A 21,440-nucleotide genomic window follows, 5' to 3' on the forward strand; every position below is an offset into this window, starting at 1 on the left:
TAAGCCTGGTTTATTTTTTTTTTACAAGTCCCAAGCAAAGCAGCTAAAAAAATTAAAATTCATAAAAATGAAAGGACAGTAAGTACAGGTTTGGTAATAAATAAAATTGTACGCAAACTTTTCTAAAAATTCGCTTTTATTTGTGACAATATTTATTCGGATAACATACGCGACATTTTGGAACCGGGCGCCAAAGAAACGTGCGTATATCTATGTATATATAGTTCATAGCGCGACAGTCAACATTTGATTGCATCTGCCGTTTTTATTTTTTAATTCATTTTTATCCTCCTTATGAAAGTCAACCTACGATTACACGTTAATTTTTAGGTTTTCTCACTTCTGCGAAATTTTCTTGTCTGTTACCTTTACTTCGCTAAAATACTCCAGAAGTGCGCATAAAGCGATCGAACAATTTTTCCGGACGCTGATCGGACATCGTCGCGCAATTAATTACTCTATTATAAACTCTACCATAAACTACGATTACTGGTTTCTATGCAGGGCCCCTTTTTCTACTCTTTTACGTGTGGTTATACCTCATGTATGTGCTTGCATTTTTAAAATAAAAAAACACACTTTCTGTATAGCAATAATCGTGTGTATTGGTACACACATCTTTGCTCTTTCTTGTATAACATTACATGCACATAATATAAAAGATCCGTCACAAGAGGAAAACGCAGAAGGAAATACAGTGGAAAGAAAGCATGTACCTATAATATAACGCGGTTTCGATGAATCATACAAATTACAAAATACGCCCGTCGTTGTCATCGAAAGATGTTCAATCGGTAGTGTTATAACACTTATTTTAATAAAAGCTTGGTGTGCATCATATCAACAAACATTTCAAGTCTATATACACTTCTGACGCTCATTATATATTTCTTAAATGATTATTTTTATAATCGATTGTTATAAATAAAGATCTATACATTACTTCATAATATGTTATATAGTAGAACGTGTGTAAAATTCCCTTTCCTCTTTCTCTCTCGAACAGAAACGATATACAAAAAATTTCGCGAAATAAGTATCACATAAGAGCGTGTAGACGAAAATAAAAAAGCTAATCGCAATGCAATAACGCGCAAGGGGCCCCGTATATGCACATCACCAAAAAAGCACCGTCAAACAAGTGTACGTGTGTGTGCCGGCGTATTCTGCGTGTATTCGTGTGGTGAATGATGCGTTCAATGCTGTGTCTACCATTGCAAATATCTTACGCTCTATACTACGACGACCGTACACGAGACCTACAAAGTGTCAATTTCGGCACTGCCATCGGCTTCCACAATCATTCGTATAGTATAATATAGCCAATAGCACAACCTCGTTCATTTTACTTCGTCACATCTCGATTGTTATTCAATTTATCAATAAGATCACATCCGATTCGTCGACAAAGCACGTGGCAGTTCGCGCTCGCATTTTCTTAAAGTCCATGTTTATCATAACTTTCTTTTTCTTCTTTATGTTCTCAGATTTTTTTACTTTTTTCCCTCGCTAATGCTTGGTTTATTGTATATACATACGTACGCGCACGCGCGGATATAAAATTTTTTCTCCTATTTACAATCAATGCTCGTCTATTATAATGTAGATTGTTTATCAGCTAAAACGCGTAACGATGTCTGGCTTGTTGTCTATTTTTTGCATGTTCCTGTTAAGCACGAGTATACTTGCTCTTGGATACATCGATTCGAGCTGTACAAACGAATTTATTAAATTGAATTGTGATTAATTTCGTAATGCATGCTGAATTTTCGAGAAGACAATTTATTTACTCGACGTTAGTAGTTTGAATGTAATTTTATAAAAATATTACGCGATCTCAGAGTAATGATGTGACGGCGGATACCTAACTTTGCCCGATAAGGAGACCACAATTCGTTTCTCTGATTGCTTTCTGCGTTAATTTTTACGTGCTATTATGCTGCCGAAATCTATAATCAATAATTTCTTTAAAGGTACAGGGAGAAAACTAAAAAATCATAAATGATTGGCAGGTTGAATACACATTACATAGACATGCATATTACGAATTGATCCCAAAAAACGATGCCCAACTGAATGTGAGCTCGCGACGATTAAAAACATTGAATACGATTTTGCATTGTATAGCTATGGATTACGAAATTTAATTGTTATGTATTTAGATAGTCTACGGATGATCCACTCGAATGCCCATGTCAATTATGAGCTTGGTTCATCTTCAAATAATTCTTGGCAACTGATATAGTTTGTATAAAAATCAAGTATACCATTGGCATCTATATGAAACTTTGAAATTTATAAAATAATTATATTTTTTTGATAGTTTAGTACTACGAAGCTTCCCAAGGCTATTTGAACGATTGATTATCATTTTTATTTTTGGCGCATAAGATTCACACATTATTGTAATGAAATACAAGTCAAGATAGAATAAAAAAACGTATTTTTTTCACAGAAAAAATCGTGTCGTATCAAATATGATACAGTCATATTAGACGGGGGATCAAAGCTGCAGGGAACACACGTATTCGAGTGGATCTCTTCTTTGCAAACTGCTGCGCATCGATAAGAATCAGCATTAAATTCAGTAAAGACTAAAGTCATAGAGCTTCTACTTTTACTTTTCGTCAAACATTTAACTTACTAGGAACAAATTCGTTTTATCTTTTTTTTAGTTGATATTATTTTGCGTACTTGATCGTTATTAAATATATACACGAAGAAAAAGGGATATCAACATCGACAAAAGGGACGAGCCACACATAAGTTTTTATAACTAAATTTCAAAAACAAGCCTCTATACTTTAGATATCTTGATTTAGATATTGATTTTTCTTTCAGAGAACAATTTGTGTTCGAAAGTATCTCGATTCTAGATCAGTGCTGGATCACATAGGACATTTATTTTTATCAAATAAAGACAGATGCAATGATTTGGAAAGATTTACATTTAATTGTTCCCGTTAAATCTAAATTCACAACAAATAAGGCAAGGCATGTTTTTTAGAAACTATTAAATTTACTGCCTTACATCTTGTTAAAGGCAAGGTGGAGAACACTGAATGAATTATATGTAAGGCGGATAAAGCTTATAATTATAAATAGCAATATCATATTTTTGACTCCAACACTGAAATAGTTACTAAAAAAGAAGTTGATAGCTTCTTATCTTTGTAACAATTATTTGTTTTTTTTTTTTTCAACAACACTAACCATCACTTTGCAAAGGTTGAATAAGTCAGTTCTAATTTCTTTTAAATTTCCGAACCACTCTATACAAAACCTTGCACGAAATGGGATCTACAGCTCCTATAGGTCTCTGCCAAACGTCGATATTACCAGCTACCAATACACAATGATAAACGCGTTTTTATTTTTGACCTATAATGAAAAATACGCACATAGCGTTTAATTCTTGGTTTCGTCTCGTCTCGTTTTATAAACGTAGAAAATTATTTCTCGGCATTACAGCGGTGGCGTGTGTTGCTGGTGTTGCTGTGATTCGCGAATCTGTTATCGTCGATCTCTGGTTTTATAGAAATAGTAAGAATGGCATTTTTTTATTTTTTGTAGCATCATGACCGTGTCTCTTTATTTTGTGTATGTTGTTTATTTCGTCAAAATTTTGCAGTTTGTTTTAGTTTTCACTGTTTTTCTTGCTAAAATACTGGGAATGTTTGTACTTGTGTCTCACATGCCGAATGTATATACATATTTATTTATTTATTCTTCCTCTTCATGGCAAAACTTTATCTGTTCAGACGGCTTTTTATCGCTTTGTTAAATTTAATTTGAAAAAAGAAGAGATGTTCGATTAGCTCGCTAACCAGCTGATCCATTATCAGTCTTTTTCTCATTTCATTGTCATTGTTTTTCGGATGAACCGCCTTTTTTCTCTAAAGACTCGTAAGCTGTATACAGTAAACAGAGAAATAAATTCTCCGTTACCAATAATTAGTTGTAATTATTGTCGTTTTGTTGTAAACAAAATAATAGTACAGTCGTCAATTTCAATCATTTTTACAATTTTTTAAGACGTCATGAAAATTTGAATAGTCTATTGCAAGAGTTAAGTAGCAAACTATAGAATTTTCACTACTTATTAAGGTGTCACTTAGAATAATAAAGTTTGAATTTCACCATTAAAAAACGTGTTTTATGTTTCGGCTTATTGTCCCAAGTTTACTGTATACTCGCATTCCTTGCTTACACAGCCTTAAATCGTCTGTCTTCCTCATTAGTCCTGGTTAAACGAACGAATGAAGCTATACAATTACGAGTGTAACTCTATGATGACGCCTAATAACGATCTTACATCAGACACGAAAAAATCCTTAGTCATGCTAAATATAGTATTATAGTATATACGTCTTACAGGGTATGTAAATTAGCGTATAGAACGTGCAAGTGCTTATGTACGTGTTTTTTGTAAGTTGCTGTAAAAAGTGTTAGTGAGGTGCCGATATTTTATCTTTTTTTATGAATTTACACCATTGCCTTACATGCTAACGCCTGGACGATCAATAATGCTTTTGCGGTTAAAACGATTTTTGCGCTGCTACTTCTTCGCTAACACCGTAGTCCAATTTTCTAAAGATTGTTATGTGTCTACTCAATACAACGGATGTATTAGCTATTGCTCTGCTGAATTTTCCTCATGCTCACGCGAAGCTCACGCTCTCTTTTTTATTCGTTTGAAGAGGCTTTTATAAACGAGACTCTGCTTTAAACTCGTTCAAGGAATTAAGATGTGAATTCACTTGAATATAGTTGTTTGAAAATAAGGCGCGATTTCACAATAAAAAAAAATAAAATTGTAAAGCTAAGCTTCTTAAAATTTAATAATCTAATAATTGAAGCGGTATCATAGAAAAGTATATAAACACCGTTTATTTAGGGTTAAATAATAAATAAAAAAATTAACTATTATACAAGAAAAAAAGGTACAAGCTAAATAAAAAAATTTATTTAAATATACAACTATAAAAAACAGCGATTCTACCCTCGTAACAAATTCGAGCTCGACTCGTTCAGAAAATGTCAGTTTTTTCCAACATTCGCTGTCTATAATTTACGTTACTTGCAGTGTACGTTCTCGAAAAGCTCGCTTTGATTCAGGATTGGAAGGATTGACTTACTTTGAAACAGATGCATTTTTTACATGGAGAACATTACAAAAACGAAAACTCACAGTTTTCCCGAGATACGTCACTTCGAGTTGGCAAGATTTTTATATTGACTTTAGCTGAGTTTCATTGAAATATTCTATTTACATAAATTAATTTCTTGCTGCTCAAATGTCTTATACTTTTAATACGGCCGGACGAACATTGTAAACACTTTAACAGAAATTTGATAAAATAAGGAACTTTTCTAAATACTCTGATCATATTTATGCACAAAATGATTTGCATAAAGGATCTGAAATCAAAGAATTGAGTTTTCCAACGTCATGAATAATAAGTTATCTTTTTAGCAGTATTAAAGAACAACAATTTAGTCTATTCCTTTGTCAATTGGGAAAACAAAGAGCACGCCTCGAAGTAAGTGAAGCTTTCCATTTCCTTTCGCAATCATACATACATGCGTACGTATACATATATGTATAGATTATCTAATCACATAGTTTTCAATGACAATCTACATATGTATATAATAATCTCTGTGCAGTGAAGCCCGATGGATATTCAGAAAGATGCTACGAATCGAGAAAAAGAAGAGCTCGCGCAGTAAGCGATTGTCTTCCTGTCGTTCTCGATCGCGAGCCTGTCCCGTAGGTCTAACATCGTGATTGCCAAGGGTCTCATCGTTATCATCGCCATCGTCAACAAGAACAAGAACAACGAGGAATGCTACTTGACGGCGAGGGTCTGTTTGAGGTGACGCATTAGGTGACTCCCGACGTCGTGAACTTCGGGCCACTGCTTCAGGACAAAAACTATGCCCAGGACGACGAACGTTGTCGTCAATATGCGCACCCTGCACATGAAACAATGGGGCTTAGTACAGCTGAAACAGACGCGGCGACAAACACCGACGAAACGGCAAAACGTAAAGAATGAGATATGCGTGCAAATCATAAAGTATCGAGTAGCTTTCAGATGAGTTATGAGATGGCTGTGAGTGGGGGTGAAGGGGGGAGGGAGGATGGAGTTGATTAAATGATAGTGTGGTGAGATAAAAGGTCGGAAAATAAAATCGTGATTTGATTATTTGCTACACATATGTTATAAAATTGTAAAGTTGGTCATTAAATTTTAATTGAATTGTATCATCTTCTTTTTAATTTACACATAATCTAATGTGGTATTATAATACACTTCTAAATCGTTTAAAAAATAAAAATGATTAATTAGTTCAAAACATTAACTTTACAACTTTAATCAGTACGTTTTAAGCTAGTTTTAATCGACTAGTAGTTATAAAAGTTATAATATACAACTTTGTCAAATTTGAAACTTTACCAGCTTTTAACGAAATTACGCATCTTATTATTTAATTAACAATTTACTACCATTGAAATTTTTAAATACTGTAAGACTATGATCAATATGAACTAGTCGATGAAATTGTAACTTGAAAAATGATTGCTTACCTCGTCCGAAGGAACGGCATCATGATTCCGGCACCGGTGGCAACTAACAATAGGATAACTTGGAGAACGGTGAGTACTACGTTTATGAGTTTCACGACTAACGCTCTGGCGTTGCTGTTGTCAAGGCCTTCGAGAGTTACATACTGCTGGTGCTGTTGCTGTTGATGTTCCATCTTCCAAATTTTCGTCTGGCAACTCTCCAGCATCTCGTGAATGTCACGCATCCTATCCTCACTTTGGTACTGCACTTTTTCTTCCATGTCGGTGATCGTCTGTTTGAGGTTCTCTACCTCATTTTGGTGCAGCTCTGTGAGGTCGTTTATCTGTTCTTCCAGTCGTTCGGAGCGGAATCGTTCTTCTTGTAGGGCATGTGAAAGGTAAGATACTTCTTGTTGTACATTCTGTAAATATAGTTTATTCTTATAATCATTTAAAATAAAGATGAACCCTGTATTTATACATTCAAGTTCTCCTACAATACACTAACCTTGAAAGCGTCGAGCTTCTCCCTTAACCGATCCATGTTCTCTCTATGGTCCTGCAGTTCGGCGAAAATGGACTTGAGGCTGCAGGGCCGACCACCTTCGTGACCGCAGGCATGGGCTTGTCCCCGACTGCCAGGCCCGCTCTCGCTCGTTACGCTCGAGCACTCCGAGCCCTCTTCTGATGGAAACTTGATGCCCGCTTGTCCGCTGGTACCGCCAGCTGCTCCAGTCGCTGCTCCAGTTTCCCCTGCGCTGTGGTTCGATCCAAGACTGCAGCCTCCGGGCAAAGTGGCTGAGCCGTGGTGAGCTTTGTTGCCACTCTCATCCTCAACGCTGCCGCTATCGCCGTTGTTACCTGTTGCACGCGGTGTATCGTTTACATAAAATGTCGAGCCATCTGCGATCAGAGCACAGAGAGGGTTCGCCTCTTTAGAATTACAGAGTTTATCCAATACACACCCAACAGTAAGAGAGCTACATGACATGAGCATCAGGCTTGAAAAGAATCAAAGGTCAGTTTTGGCACTAAATTTATTATCGAGAAAAGTACGATTATGCACTGAAAACAAATGTTTGGAGCTTAAGCTGATTTACGTTCTTTCGGAAAATCGTTTCTCTTTTAAATTGCATATCACCTATGCAGACAGAATTGAAGAGGAAACTGACAATACAATTTCTTTTCAGTGACGTGAAAAATGTCGACGCAGAGATGTCTCGCATTTTTTCTTTATACAAATTATATTCAGAAGTTGAACAAGAATGTTTTCTAATAGCCAATTTATACGCTGTATCCAAGAAATTTTGCTGTATACAAGATTTTGAAGAAACTTTTTCAATCAGTTGAGAGTATATTTAGTAGCGTACTATAGCAGAATAAGAAAACACCGATCGTGAAATTTTCGAAATACTGGCGAAAAAACTTCGCTTTCCGCCAAATGTCACTCTTCAATGTTCTAAGTGTACTTAAGCCAATCTTTTCTGTTTTTGGTATTGGATAACTGTAGTCAGAGGCGAAAATTTGGAAAGCACAAGGTCCTCAAGTGAATATACATGTGCATTACAGTACGACAAAGTCAAAGAAAGTGAAGTCTTTTCAAGCGTGTAATAGTAGCTAAATCATCAGTGAGTTTTTTTCTTGTTTTTGCTTTTTACTTACTACTGAAGATTATTATACAGCAGCGCAAAAACAGTTATAAATAGTATTAGCTTCAAATATATCACCAGTTTTAATTGCAAACCTTATTTGTGAAGGCAGTGATTAAAGACACAGTGAATTTTTTTTCTTTCGCAATATGTGAAAGTGTCAGTGTGTAAATTTTTGCAAATTTTTTCGATTATGCGAGTCAAGTTGCGACGATACAATGAAACGAAATACCTTGTGATGAAGAAAACATGAAAATAATGAATGAAGCGTGATGTATCGAAATAGGGCACTTACGTGATATACTGTTTATATTATCAGCACTTCCGAATTTATTTTTTATCAGGTGTCTTGTTAGGTGAGCAAACTCTCTTGGTTTTGACATAACGCTTCTGAAAACACAAACTTATGTTAATATATGTAGCAATGTAATAGTGCGTAATAGTAGTATCTCAATTCAGTTATTTCATACAATGGAATTATACAAATGCAACTCCCGAGGTTGACTATGTTACGTTATTGACTGGATCTAATTAATTTGCAAGGAATTACGATTGGCCAGCTTAAAAATTAAAACATTTACTTCTACAATTATCTTAGCTTCAGTACTCTAAACTAACAGCATTTATTAAGAATATTAAACATCTGGAATTTAATAATCAATAATTGTGCTCACACTTACCCTGAAAATCCTGTTATACCATCACGAATATTACCACCCACATTTCTAAATGAAAAATAAAAGTGATTATGATTAAATAATAATAAAATAAAGTTAGACTATCAGGGACTCGCATGAAATAACTTCGTAAAGCTTCCGCAATACTTATTCCTTATCAGTTGTTACTTCCTTGCGGATCACGTTATCGAGAAACTATCGGTATTGCGTAGTTTAATTATCATAGAAACATTTAGCGTTATATTAGCCTAATTATTCCACTCTTCAAAAATCGGCACAGTTTTGGAACTAAAAAGCTATACACGAAAGCCAAATTTAAAATAAAAATCTCTAGCTTTGTTTGAGTAAACTCAATGTAGATTATTGTATAATATGTACTATTCGAATAGGACTCACAAAACACGAAAAAAAGGATAGGACGCTACTTTGATGATAGCAAAAATCAAAAGAGGATAAGCTCTAAGAGAGACATTTCATGCAAAAACCCATGACGCGGTGAAACTGCGTAGTCAACGTACTTCAAGCCCTGTCCCATGTCACGCAGGACTTCCCGAGGTTGACGGTGGGCCATTTGTGCACCGTTCATCTCGTAGTTTCGCAGCTTCTTCGTGTAGCTGTCAAGCTTTTTCTGCAAGAGCAGAATATTGTGCGATGACTTTTGATTCTTCTTCTCGAAAACGGTCTTGATCCGCGTGCGCTGCTGCTTGTCGGCGTTCGCCGCCAGTTTCAGATATTCGTTTACATTCTCTGAAAATATCGTTATCGTTACAATTTATAATATACGCGAAGCCTTTTGCAAACATAACGCTTCAATAAAGAGAAAGTCTTAGCGAACGCCTGTCAAGCGCCATTTGCCAAGATTTTGCTGACAGAAGATGACACGACATTAATATCGTTGCCCGAACCGCAATTGTGACAAAGTAGAATTTCAATTTTACACTTTGCATCTATAATTCATCATTTAAACGGATGGTCCCTTTCTCGTAAAAAGTATTAGTATGCTCAAATGCCCATCGCTGGCACTTTGAATGCCAGCGATGACTCAGAGCCAAAAGAAGTGTGACTCGAATACGAAAAAAGGAGCCTCACCGTCTCTGGTGGTCTGTTCGGTCTTGATGAGCTCGCGCGTCTTGGCGATCTTGTTCTGAATATGCTCGATCGCCTGGCGAACCCGTCCGCTACTGGCGTCCACGTCGTCGCCGATTAGTTCCGACGAGCCGTTCGACATGAACGACGAATGCTGTCCTGCCTGGTGATGACCGTACGACGCGTCCAACTGAAAAAAAACAAACAATTTTTCATCACGTTTACAAAGCGCCACCAAGGGGTTGAACGTTAATTCCTAGCTCTCTCGAGAATTCGCTTGAGATAGCGATGCTGCCGTCGAGCGGGAGCTTTAAGAGCTTTTTCGCCCACGCTCTCTCGCTTGCGTAGAACGAGTGCTTTCTTTTTACGAGCATTTCTGCGAGAGGCACGTGCTGGCCATGATTTTGTAAATCGATTGTTACTGCTATCCGGTGACGCTATTGCTTCTATGCGCTTACGATTCGGAGCTAAGAATAAGACTGCTCTTGAAACGAGCTATTCCTAAATGTTGATCTGTTACAGTAACGGCATACTTCAGAGCTTCTAGAGCTTTATTCCGTTAAATTCGGAGAAATGCTTCTGTCCTCCGGCAATGGTTTATTAATACAGCTAAACTCGGTAGCGACCTTTTGAGTGAAAGGTACTTTTGCGGTCAAGAAGAAGGTATAGTATACCAGGTATAAAAATAGCAACACACTTCGGGTCATGCAGAACTGTGGACGATAAGCTAATGTTTGTTTATACTCGTGTACGTGCGATTCAAGAAGCAAGCGCCGGGCAAATTCGAAAGAAAAACTCAAGTGTAACGTCCTCAGCGAGATTAAACTCAAAGAGATAAGCCTTGTTACATGTAGCAATTAGCTTCTGTGTGTCGCCGAGATGCTTCAAGACGTCGTGTATCGCTCTATAATCGTTCTACCTTGTTGTAAAAAAAGCTGTTATTTCTTATTTTTTGAGTTAATGTTTACATCATTATAGCGATAATTAAAAGATAAAAAAAGCTGCAGAAGTAATTCGAAGTCCCGCGGACTCATGCAAATTGTTGTAGACAACCAGCTTGAGACATCCTTGAGTGTAGTTTCACTTTCAAAAGAGACCTTAGCTATATCCCGTAAGCGAATTTCTAAACAAATATTCCCTCTCCGTGCATCGATGTAAATTTTCACTTTTCCCAGATAAATTTGAGAACGCGCGCGTTATGGCCACGTAAAAGCCTACTTATCACTTCTCTAACTACGCAAATGCAACCGTGAACTGTATTGATATTTTTTTATAGGCCTCGAGAAACGCGGCGTTGCGAAGCAATAAATTTAATATAAATTTCAGCATTAAAGTGTCCGCTTACCAATGCTAATGAGTTCGCAATTATGATAATTGTTTCCTTTGAAAATAATAATTACATTAGTGATAACGACGTTAGCGCTTTTTCCCTGTAAAAACATCTGCTCAGTCGCAGCAAAAAGCAATTGTAACAACATTCACGAAGACAGCACATAAAGTAAATATTTATATCGATAGCGAGCTCGTCTTAAATTAATCGATGACTGGCATGGATTCAAATCAGTATACTCACAGACTCATCTTCGATAGGCGGATGCAGAATGGCGTACTCCTCGACGTCCGTGGAAAACGAGACGTTCGCCGAGTCGTCGATACCCTCCGCAGCCCTGGCCAAGGCTCCGGGCGATCTTTGCCTCGCGGCAACTCCACCTCCGCTCTTCATTGTGACACCGACCGTGTGACTACTTTCTGCTGTTGTGTGATGCTGCTGCTGATGCTGATGCTGATGGCTGCCGAACGAAGACGAAAAGTGAGTTACATTCATTGAGATGAAGTACAGGTTTTACGACTCTAAATGCAATCGCCATTCACACCGGCGTGTGATAATTCGAGCCGGCTTCTCTAAGAGGTTGCGTGCACTGCTTCGTCTATAGTACACTGGGTGCATATGTGCTACATGAGAGATAGAGCTCTTGCGTACTTGGTGGTTTCAATTCTCAAAAGAACATGATTGCAAGGACGAGGATAACACAGCTATTGTCTCGGCTTTGTCATTTCCGTTAGCTTCCAACTATCAGTTCCAAAATATTGAATCATCGTGATCGCATACTTTGCCACGAAGCCCTATAATCATATGCATATACAGAAGAGAGATTGAGCACGTCGAGCCTTAGCGCGGCGCAATACGAATTGAATTAACAAGTACACAAGAGAGGATCGACAATGATGATACAGTGCGGCGTGTACCTATGATTCAATGTTGGAGGATCGGTGAGGTGATCGCGCGGTACGGATGCACGTTTTCGCATCGGGCTTGTACTTGTCACGTTTTCTATGCGTGTGTTGTGATATGCACTTGTGTCGTTGTTGGATCTTTTGATTTCTTTGTATGTGCACAAGGTGAGATTCTGAAAATTATAAAAAAAAAAAATCATGATGATCTCAAAGTCTGAACAAATTATTAATAAAAAAATCGCGGTTTGAAAATCGATTTTGAGAGCTGTATGCGATGAGGAGTCGAAAAAAAGAATTGAACAAGCTTTCCATTCATAGGAATAATGTATCGGTTTTTTCCAGTCACGCGTTTAACCCTGTGTGAACGCTGTCTGTCGCTCTCGGAGAGTATTGTTCTTTAATTATTTCCAATAGAAAAATTAATTTATCGATCAACTGTAAACGGTCTACATGTATTTCCCAATTGATCACAATTGATCGATAAATTCATTGATTTAATTCTCTCGGAGAATTTAATTGAGACGATGTTTTGCATGAATTTGATTCGATCTCGATTAGTTCGATTAAACGTTAACGGCATTTTTCGGATATAAATTTAGGCGAGTACGTTACAGAATCATATATAAGTTGTTTTATTTAATGCAAGTGATTGTGTATGATATTAATAATGACTTGAGAACAATTTCAAAAATTACTTTGCATAGATTCAAAACACTTTGACAATCCAACTGCTAACTCAACACTTCCTCAACACACAGCGTACATTTGAAATTGAGCCTAATCCTCCTGATACTTTAAAACACATAAAGCATAACTGGTTCATCAAGTTTTTCTGCGTAGACACCATTTCGCAAGAATTCCACGACGTCGCTCCTCATGTTAGACGAGATACTTCGAATAATGGAAATATAATAATTTTACAGTGAAAAAAAACTTACGACGCGCTAGCATTCCGCGACTTAGATGTGTGATCAGAGCTGCCTGTGACCTGTTGCTGATGACTGTGCGAGCTGATTAGATTGGCTCTGCTGGGAGATGCACTTCGGGAGCTGTTCTTGCTTGACGTTGTCACCGTCAAGCTAGCCATACCTTCCTGGTTGGAAAGTGGTTTTCTCTTTGCTTAGCATTTGTCGTCTCTACTGATGGATCTGCAAAAGAAATTATCGATTTGTATTACTATCATGTATAACTATCATTATTGTCAATGTCTGTTTCAGGACATCATTATTCCATAATAGATAAGAAAAAATGTTTTTCTTCTGTGTCAAAACTAATTGCTACATAGGTAGTGAAAATGTTGTGAGTCTTCACTTCCACTCATCGCTGACCTTATGGATTCTCTATATTAAAGTTGAATCATGTATCTCATTTTATCAAGCCTGTTCTTGTATCTTATCTAGTAGCACAGCTATAGCACTATACACTGGGCAGCTATCGCGATCAATCAATTCTTTTTACTGTGACATGATAAAAAATTCAGCTTGAACTAAAAGAATATTCTTGCCCAGATTGCCATTAAAACGCAATTAAAATGATCGATCATTTATTTATTGTTTGAAACTCTATTATGATGGCAGTCTTAGTGCCTCAGCTAAGTGATGGACTTGGTTGAATCTCTGGTAACTGCTATAGTAAAGAACGTGCTTGTAAGAATGCTAGAAATGACTCATACTGAATAGCTTTGACGCATACATCAATGAAAGCAGTTGATAAGACAGGCATCTAGAAACTGAGCTTAAAAAAAGAAACTAATGATAAGTGAGAGTTCGAAGTGCGTCTTTTTACTCTTATGTGAGATGAATCATATCACTCTTTGCATAATAATGGAGTATAGGCCATCCATAATTAACAGAAACGTTATAGAATCAGAATCTTATCAACTTTCCAAATTGACATTTTTTTATTAAATGCAGTAAATTACATCATTTTCTAACTATATCTGCTATCAAATTCTGCTTGCACTCATCGTACACCCACTTTTTATCACCAACATGAATTAACCAAAGGAAAATGAACAGCGAACAATTCTAAATAAACTTCCAGGCTTCCCAAAAATAAACCAAAACCGCACGCGAAAAATCGCCTCCCATCAGCTGTTATTTGTATTGAACCAGTTTAAAAGACCAAAACACTCGCCCCTGACAAGATCCTGCGAGAAAACGGCGCATAGACACACATCCCGCAAAACAAACACAGCCGCTCGCGTATGTATGTACACAAACTAGTCATTCCGAGTAACTGTATTTATATACACAAGAGACGTTCTCGACCTCTTGCAAAAAAAAGGAGAGTACCGAGCCATTCGCTTCCGGTCACGATCGGCCCCCGTAAAAGTCAAAATCAGCTGACAGCTGCACCAGATCCAGATGATCGCGTGTGTCATTGCTGGGAAATCCTTCTCCGATGGACATCCGCGAACTGCATATACATACAGCTATACACCGTGTGCGATACACAGAGAGTATAGTGCACGCAGTATATAGGTATAATAAGTGTATATAACATAACAAGAGGAGCTGGGCGCAGAGCGCGGCGACGACGACTACCTACTTACTCAGCGCAAAAAAAGAGGCTCGACAACAAACGACCCTCTCGGCCTCTCCTGAACTAAAAATATACGCGCGTGCACGGAGAGCATCGCATCGCTCAATCTATGTATACGTATGTATACACACATTATAGATAGCAGAAAAAAAGGAGTCGTGTGTGTAAGTATATAGGTATACAAATACAATACGCACCGCCGAGGACGACGACACTTATCAGCAACCGCGAACAGCATCACAGGGTGTCGATGCTATGCTTCATTGGCTCCTCGCGCATCATCGTCCACAGGTAGAGACTATAAATATGCCGCGGGAGAGCCCGAGGAGAGAAGAAAGCCTCGCCGCGATAGCGACTTTCTCTCGCTGAAACGCGGAGGGACTAAGGACGAGGAGGACTCTCTCTCTCTCTCTCTCTCTCTCTCTCTTTCTCTCTGGCGCGGGTGTGTCGCTGCGTGGGTGCAGTCTCGCCGATACGTGTATACTTTGCTACACTATAATACACACACACACACACACACACAGATACACTGTCTTGAGCCGTCGACGCCGTAGTCTCGTCGTTGTCGGGGGGAGAGAGAGGAGTCGTGCCACTGGTACTACTAGTTACTACGTACGTATACACACACGCAGATATATAATATCTCAGAGTCGGACACGTAATGAGCGGAGCACGCGAGTATACTGCTGCTGCGCGCATAAAGACGACGAGCACTGAACTGAGCCGAGGATAGAGTTGAAAAAAGCGCCGCCAACGACGGCGATGGGAAGCGCGAGTGTGGCGCCGCTGTCCTTCTTTATCTCGCGCGGAATCGTACACCTATCTCGCTCTCTCTCTCTCTCTCTCTCTCTCTCTCTCTCTCTCTCTCTCTCTCTCTCTCTCTCTCTCGCGCGCGAGATACGCGAGGTCGGGATATTATTATGGGAAATTCTGCGGTTTTTCGGGATGATTGCGCCGTGGAAATTTGCCTCTAATTGGCTTTATCCGCGTTCCTGTTTATATTATCGAATTTTCAACGATTCCATTATCGTGCTTTGGCAATCAATGTGAATTTACGCTTTTTTAATCTATTTTTCAAAATTACATTTGAAGCATCAGTTTCCCGGTTGATCGATTAGAATCTGCAATTTTACAACAATGTAATCTAAAATATTTAGTAGGAAAACTCAATAATACTGCAAGATTACGAGACTACAGTGTTATCGGATCATAATGCAGGTGGCAGCGAGTTATAGATTAACGAATGGTAGTCAGGCATCGTTAAAGTCCAATGAATAGTGCATCGCAATTTAAAAGGGCACGAAAGCAAGTGAAACCTTGTTAACAACCCGAGAACATGTATATTAGACTTTTGACTAATTATCGATAAAGCCATTAAGGGAATTTAATATTTAAACTTAAAAGAATTCTCTCCGATTGGCTTACCTACCTGGTTTTCGAAATGCCAACGACAATTGCACGGAGACGAATCGATTGTTTTTTTTTTTTCTAAGTAGTTAAAATCGTATATTTTGCAACGTGTAAGTGAAAAAACTCGTTAAAGCTGGCGACTCGGATCAGCTAGATTTATTGTTATCAAGCTTCATTCATGATGTGCATTACTTACTCATATTGCCGCCGACCCGATGAAAAAGTCATATGTAACATAAGTATTGAATTTGCCGAAGGAACGATTGCAGAATTTTAAATTTAGTTCGTATCTTGAAAGAAATGCGAGCGTTTCGCTCGTAAAACTTATCAAAATAGAACGCAATTTCTTCTGAGATAAGAATAATGCCTCAAATTTGGCACGTGTCCATAAAATCCAATTTACAAAAGTATTTCTCTTTTTTTTGAATATTTAACGAAAAACTATTGTACAATATGGATGAACATTCTAACTCACAGATTCACACAAATAGTATACTAATAAATCTTCGACACGTCACGCTATAGCGAGTACTCCACCGAACGTAGGGCTATTTTAAAAAACCATCAAATATGCGTTTGGCAGAGACAAAAATATATAAAATAAGAGACAATAAAAAATGAATCTAACAGCTCCGAGTTATAAAACCGCAGCATTCCATTCTCTCGGAGCTTCAAGATCAATCAAAGGCACAGCAGTGTATAGTCTCCACACGTGCGCAACGTGTCGCTTAAATTTTTTGTCCTCTCCGCGCGGGCAGAGCGCGCGCCCACCGCAAATTTTGAAAGCCCATCCGTCGAGTCAATGAGTGAAATATGGCAGCTGACGTCAGCCAGGTGATTCGAGCTCGTGTGACGCGGAATGAGAAAACGCGTTACGTTCTCTAATGCTAAATGGCTTGAGCTGCGTCCACACGATTTTTGAACTGTATATGTGAGCTTCGAAGACGGCTTACTTTCGGTGATTTCAGCGGAAAGTTTACACAGATGGCAGAGCGTTCCAATTCGATGCAGTAAAATTTCTAAGCTTTTGTTCTCGGCTGTCGAGATTAAACCAATTAGTTTTATTATAGTAAATAATGTATTGGGTAACATCGTACAATGTTTATAAAGTCTTTCGATTAAAATTAATCTAAAGCGCTGCAACGTGTGCAGTCGAGTCCAAAAGTAAAAAAAGAACAGCAAACTCGCAGCTATTTCTCACAGGCGCAACACGCAATATAAACTTCATAATACACGTGACACTGCATTTATATCGTGCAACCATCGAACGATACACACGCCGGGATTCACGTGTCCATGCATACTCGGCGTATCATTACTCGCGCGCGCGCGCGCGTTATGCAACGCCATGGTATATCGATGAACGTACATCAGTTTTTCCATCTCACACGGTCATTTCTCTCGCGCATCATGCACACGAGCTCTCTCGCTGAAAATGTTCTAGATCTTTTCGAAATTCCTTGGCCGGGGAGAGGCGGAGCCATCATCGCGCTGGCAGCGGCGTCTGCGCAGGTGTATCATCATACATATCACGAATTTCGGCGCCGAAAATATAATGCGAGCGCGGAGCGGGAAAAAGGCCAAGTCAGAGTTGAATTTCCTACTTTCGCCGCCAAACATTGGGTCGAGGCGAATCGCTTCTCCGTCCATTATCGCTTGTACGTGCAGTCGGTGCTAATTGATCTGTGGCAACGGCTTGACGATGTATCGTTTCATTAAAATAACCCGGCTTTGACTTGGGGATTGTAGTTCTCGCGATACAAAATTCTATCTTCCATTTCGGTGTATTCCCTGTTTTGTAATAAGCTCGATCTGATTACGGATGCTGAAATCCAGTTGCGCGTACGCGTGTACAGCGTCGTTAGAAAATGCAAGCAGGAAGGCATATTCATACGAAATAACATATTCAATGCATGTCATGTGCTGCGGCAATATTGATTTCTCAAGTGCAGACCTCATTTACATCAAAAAGTAAGACTGCAACGACGTGAGCTTCAAGTTCGAGCGCTGCATTCTCCAAGACGCGTGTTCGATGATTACAGATCTCGGAGAGGAGATCCTTCGAAATTGTATGGTCTCGCGGCCTTCGCTACGGACGAACAATGGGCTGATAATATCGAATTTGAGATGAATTAATGATTAATTACTAATAGATAGATCGTCAGATGAGCTCTTTGTATTATTGATCCCCTCTCAAACAAATCATTTGAATTTTTTACATTACAAAGGCTCATTATGAATCTGAAAATAAACGACCTCGTGTACAATTAAAATCTCATTATTGCACAATAAGAGCATTGTGCGAAATGGCGCACACAAGCATTACATCAACAATAAAATTGCCCATTTTAAAATTACGCGTCCCATCATCTCTGGCTCTCGCTGAGCCGTTGCAGCCTATCTAACAAACTATTTCCGAATGAATTCCTGTATTGTGGACTGATGACGTTCAATAAACTGTAGATTGTCTCGTAGTATTCACCGTCGTCATCCTCGCCGTCGATTTTCGCGTTGTCGGTGCAATTGTGTCGATTGCCCACTATGCTGAAACCCTGGGGCGAGAGGCGAACGCAAAATTCGAGGCCCTCGAGGGTCGTGAGATTCAGGTGAATCGCACGGTTGCTGCTACGCAGAGCTGGACTGTCGCAGACGACGATGTCGCGCACGTGGTCCCGCACGTCGCCGATTATCGCCTGAGCTTCCTGCTTCCATTGCTCGGCATCCAGAACCTTTTCGTTGCTCTGATACATTATGGTACGAATGCTGGGCCAGTATTGTCCCTGTATTTCTTAGTTTTTTATCAGAGTAATGTGCAGTGTGCGATTTACCAAAGTAGTTTATTACCTGCAACAACAATATTCTCTATGATTTTCACCAACTTTGAAGCAGCGGTAACCGGTTACCAAACAAATCTCGTGTACTCCACCTTTTTTCATCAAAGTCATATTTCTGTTTGATAAATCTGCTCTAGCTTTTCTTCTACACTGACTCTGCTCACTGACTTGCTCAGTGCTCTCATAGCTGATTGTTATGCTCTAAATGCCAGCTACTGCAGCGTAGTACACTCAATCAGTATCTCTGGTGGCAACCTACGCAGAAGGCAAATGTCAGATTCCCACAGCCAGCGTTCAGGGTTAAAGACCAAGATTATTGCTCTGATGTCTCTTGCTTGCTTACATAACAAAGCAGATATCTTTGGCCGCAAATACACGCACGTTACGCGATGTGTGTGTACTTACATTTTTCCTCTTCTCTCTCTCTCTCTCTCTCTCTCTCTCTTTCTCCTTTTGCGGGAGAGATTTATGTAACGTTCGCTCGTCAGACTGGTAGAATTCCCTCGTTCGCTGACACCGGTTATTCACGCACAAAATTCTTGAACTTGGAGTCACAGCGTCAATAACAAGGTGTCATGTTTATCTCCTATTTATTTTTCGTACGGATGTGTATAAAGTACAGACTTGCTCTGTTTTGTTGCGTATGCGCCCGGCTGACTGACTCTGGAGATGAGGTTAGAAAGTGCTGCCGTTCCACGGTGAGATTGGTGAGGTAGGGATCTCGACGACTCCGACCTGTTGGTAAAGCAGATTTTTAGTACTACTTTGAACGATCGTAGAAACTATATAATGCGACACTTATCAAACTAATTATTTTTAAATAGTTTTAGAAAATTGTATAGCGTTTATTAAATCATTTCGAAAATCATTACTGCAAATTACTTTCGATTTCACCGAACATAAACAATTTTTTACAAGCGCATAAAATCAATATGCATAACTCGAAAGCCCGGTTAATTGACAGCTGCATATTATTCGCAGAGAGAAAGAGAGGATTTATGCAACTGTAATTCGCTTACGCCTTGATATAACCCGCAGATTTACGTAACGCTGAAAAAAATCATTTAACATGATCGATCACGCTGAATACGTTACGAGAATTATATACCGATACACTGTCGGCGCGAATTTTTCAACAGGGCGGCATTACTCAATGACACGCATAGCTTAGCCGCTTATCATTCGATGGAACGTATATTACGTAGGGTAATGCTCTCGAGAGCGAATCAATAAGAGCGAAAATCGAAATAATAAACATACCATCGCAGACCTTCGCGAGACGATCGAAGCAAAAAGCCGCGCGCGGTAATGCTACCGTGAGAACGTGTATAAAGGTATACGTCATCAGTTATCCAAAACGAGCATCATATCGAGAAGGAAAACGTACCTTCTCGATTTCGCCGCGTCGGCGATGCATGTGTTTTTTACCGAGAGCAAACGCGTCCGCGTCGGCAGACCCTTTTATTATACATATGCATACTCGCTCGTATGTGCATACGTTATATATTCCCTTATGCCTATAGACGCGCGAGCCAAGGCAAACGCCCTAATAATAATTGACCGTGAACGCAATCGTTCACCGTCTGCGCAGAGAGAGAGAGAGAGAGAGAGAGAGAGAGACTGACGGGTGCGCGCTTCCGACTGCCCAGCGACTCTTTTTTAATTAGCGTGACGCTTTCTCTCTCTCTCTCTCTCTCTCTCTCCCTCTCGCCTCGTGCGATGCATTGTGCGTGGGTGCGAGGGATGCTGCAGAGGAAATGAGATGCTGGAAATGCTCGTTCTGGCTGAACGTTTATACTTTTTAGGCTTACTTCGGAGGAAGAGAAAAAAATTACTACAAAGTGTAAGTATAACTTGTGCAAGAAAACAGCGTCGGATTTTCTCCATTGTCCGGTCTCTCTCTCTCTCTCTCTCTCTCTCTCTCTCTCTCTCTCTCAGCGGCCATAAATCTCTCGAGTCGCGCACACTCGAAAAATCACACACAGCGTTTCCCCCATCGACGAACGGCGCAATTAACCGATGTACAATAATAAAACGCAAAGCCCCGATATACCGCACATATATACGAATCGAATGTCCTGCGATCAACTCTCGCAGCGCGCGCGACATTATCGTAAACACCCCCCGCGGAGAAGGAGAGAGAGAAGCATCCATGGGTATACCTCTACAACACACCGGAGCGTTCTCTCTCTCTCTCCGGCTGCTGCTCTCTCCACAGACACATAAAAGAATGAGAAATGGCGTGCAGACGGCTGATGATCGCCACCGGCGCTCTTCCACTGTATCATCTTGCTTCTCTCTCTCTCTCTCTCTTTCTCCTGCAGTCCTGAAGTAGCATAGTAGTAGTAGTAGTATAGTCCTGCGCGTAACTGCGCTTCTGGAATGGTCGTCGTCGGCCGGTTCCTTATTAGCGGCGCGTCCTTAAGAGTAT

General features: G+C 39.4%; 2 protein-coding genes across 9 annotated transcripts; both read right to left on the bottom strand.

The window, feature by feature from the left end:
* Positions 1–118: 118 nt before the first annotated feature.
* On the bottom strand, positions 119–15,488 carry LOC100120049 (transmembrane and coiled-coil domains protein 2). 8 transcript variants are annotated; one of them, XM_032597812.1, is made up of 11 exons: positions 14,963–15,488; positions 13,160–13,369; positions 12,234–12,394; positions 11,560–11,776; positions 9,990–10,176; positions 9,419–9,647; positions 8,904–8,948; positions 8,519–8,613; positions 7,083–7,477; positions 6,596–6,996; positions 119–5,979 (listed from the first exon to the last, which is right to left on the bottom strand). In XM_032597812.1, the coding sequence occupies exons 3-11, from the start codon at positions 12,293–12,295 to the stop codon at positions 5,853–5,855; spliced, it is 1,758 nt and encodes a 585-aa protein (XP_032453703.1). In that variant the 5' UTR covers positions 12,296–12,394; positions 13,160–13,369; positions 14,963–15,488; the 3' UTR covers positions 119–5,852. The 8 variants fall into 8 exon arrangements, with proteins under 8 accessions (XP_032453703.1, XP_032453702.1, XP_032453701.1 ...); XM_032597811.1 differs by having other exon boundaries at positions 119–6,009; XM_032597810.1 differs by lacking the exon at positions 12,234–12,394 and having other exon boundaries at positions 7,083–7,435; positions 14,963–15,487.
* A 3,053-nt stretch (positions 15,489–18,541) lies between these two features.
* On the bottom strand, positions 18,542–18,925 carry LOC103315925 (GSK3-beta interaction protein). Its single transcript, XM_031927610.1, has one exon. It carries the CDS (start codon positions 18,923–18,925, stop codon positions 18,542–18,544), a length of 384 nt encoding a protein of 127 aa, XP_031783470.1.
* Between the last annotated feature and the right edge of the window lie 2,515 nt (positions 18,926–21,440).

This window comes from Nasonia vitripennis, chromosome 3 (genome assembly GCF_009193385.2).
Source record: "Nasonia vitripennis strain AsymCx chromosome 3, Nvit_psr_1.1, whole genome shotgun sequence".
Taxonomy (NCBI): Eukaryota; Metazoa; Arthropoda; class Insecta; order Hymenoptera; family Pteromalidae; genus Nasonia; species Nasonia vitripennis.

Bases quoted from the DNA above. Each gene is read 5' to 3' on its own strand.
- LOC103315925 (XM_031927610.1), bottom strand. From the start codon at position 18,925: ATGTATCAGAGCAACGAAAAGGTTCTGGATGCCGAGCAATGGAAGCAG.
- LOC100120049 (XM_001603681.6), bottom strand. From the start codon at position 13,308: ATGGCTAGCTTGACGGTGACAACGTCAAGCAAGAACAGCTCCCGAAGT. The intron at 9,648-9,989 runs GTGAGGCTCCTT...CGATATTTTCAG, and splicing joins CGAACAGACCACCAGAGACG to AGAATGTAAACGAATATCTG. The intron at 6,997-7,082 runs GTTAGTGTATTG...CTATATTTACAG, and splicing joins AGAAGCTCGACGCTTTCAAG to AATGTACAACAAGAAGTATC.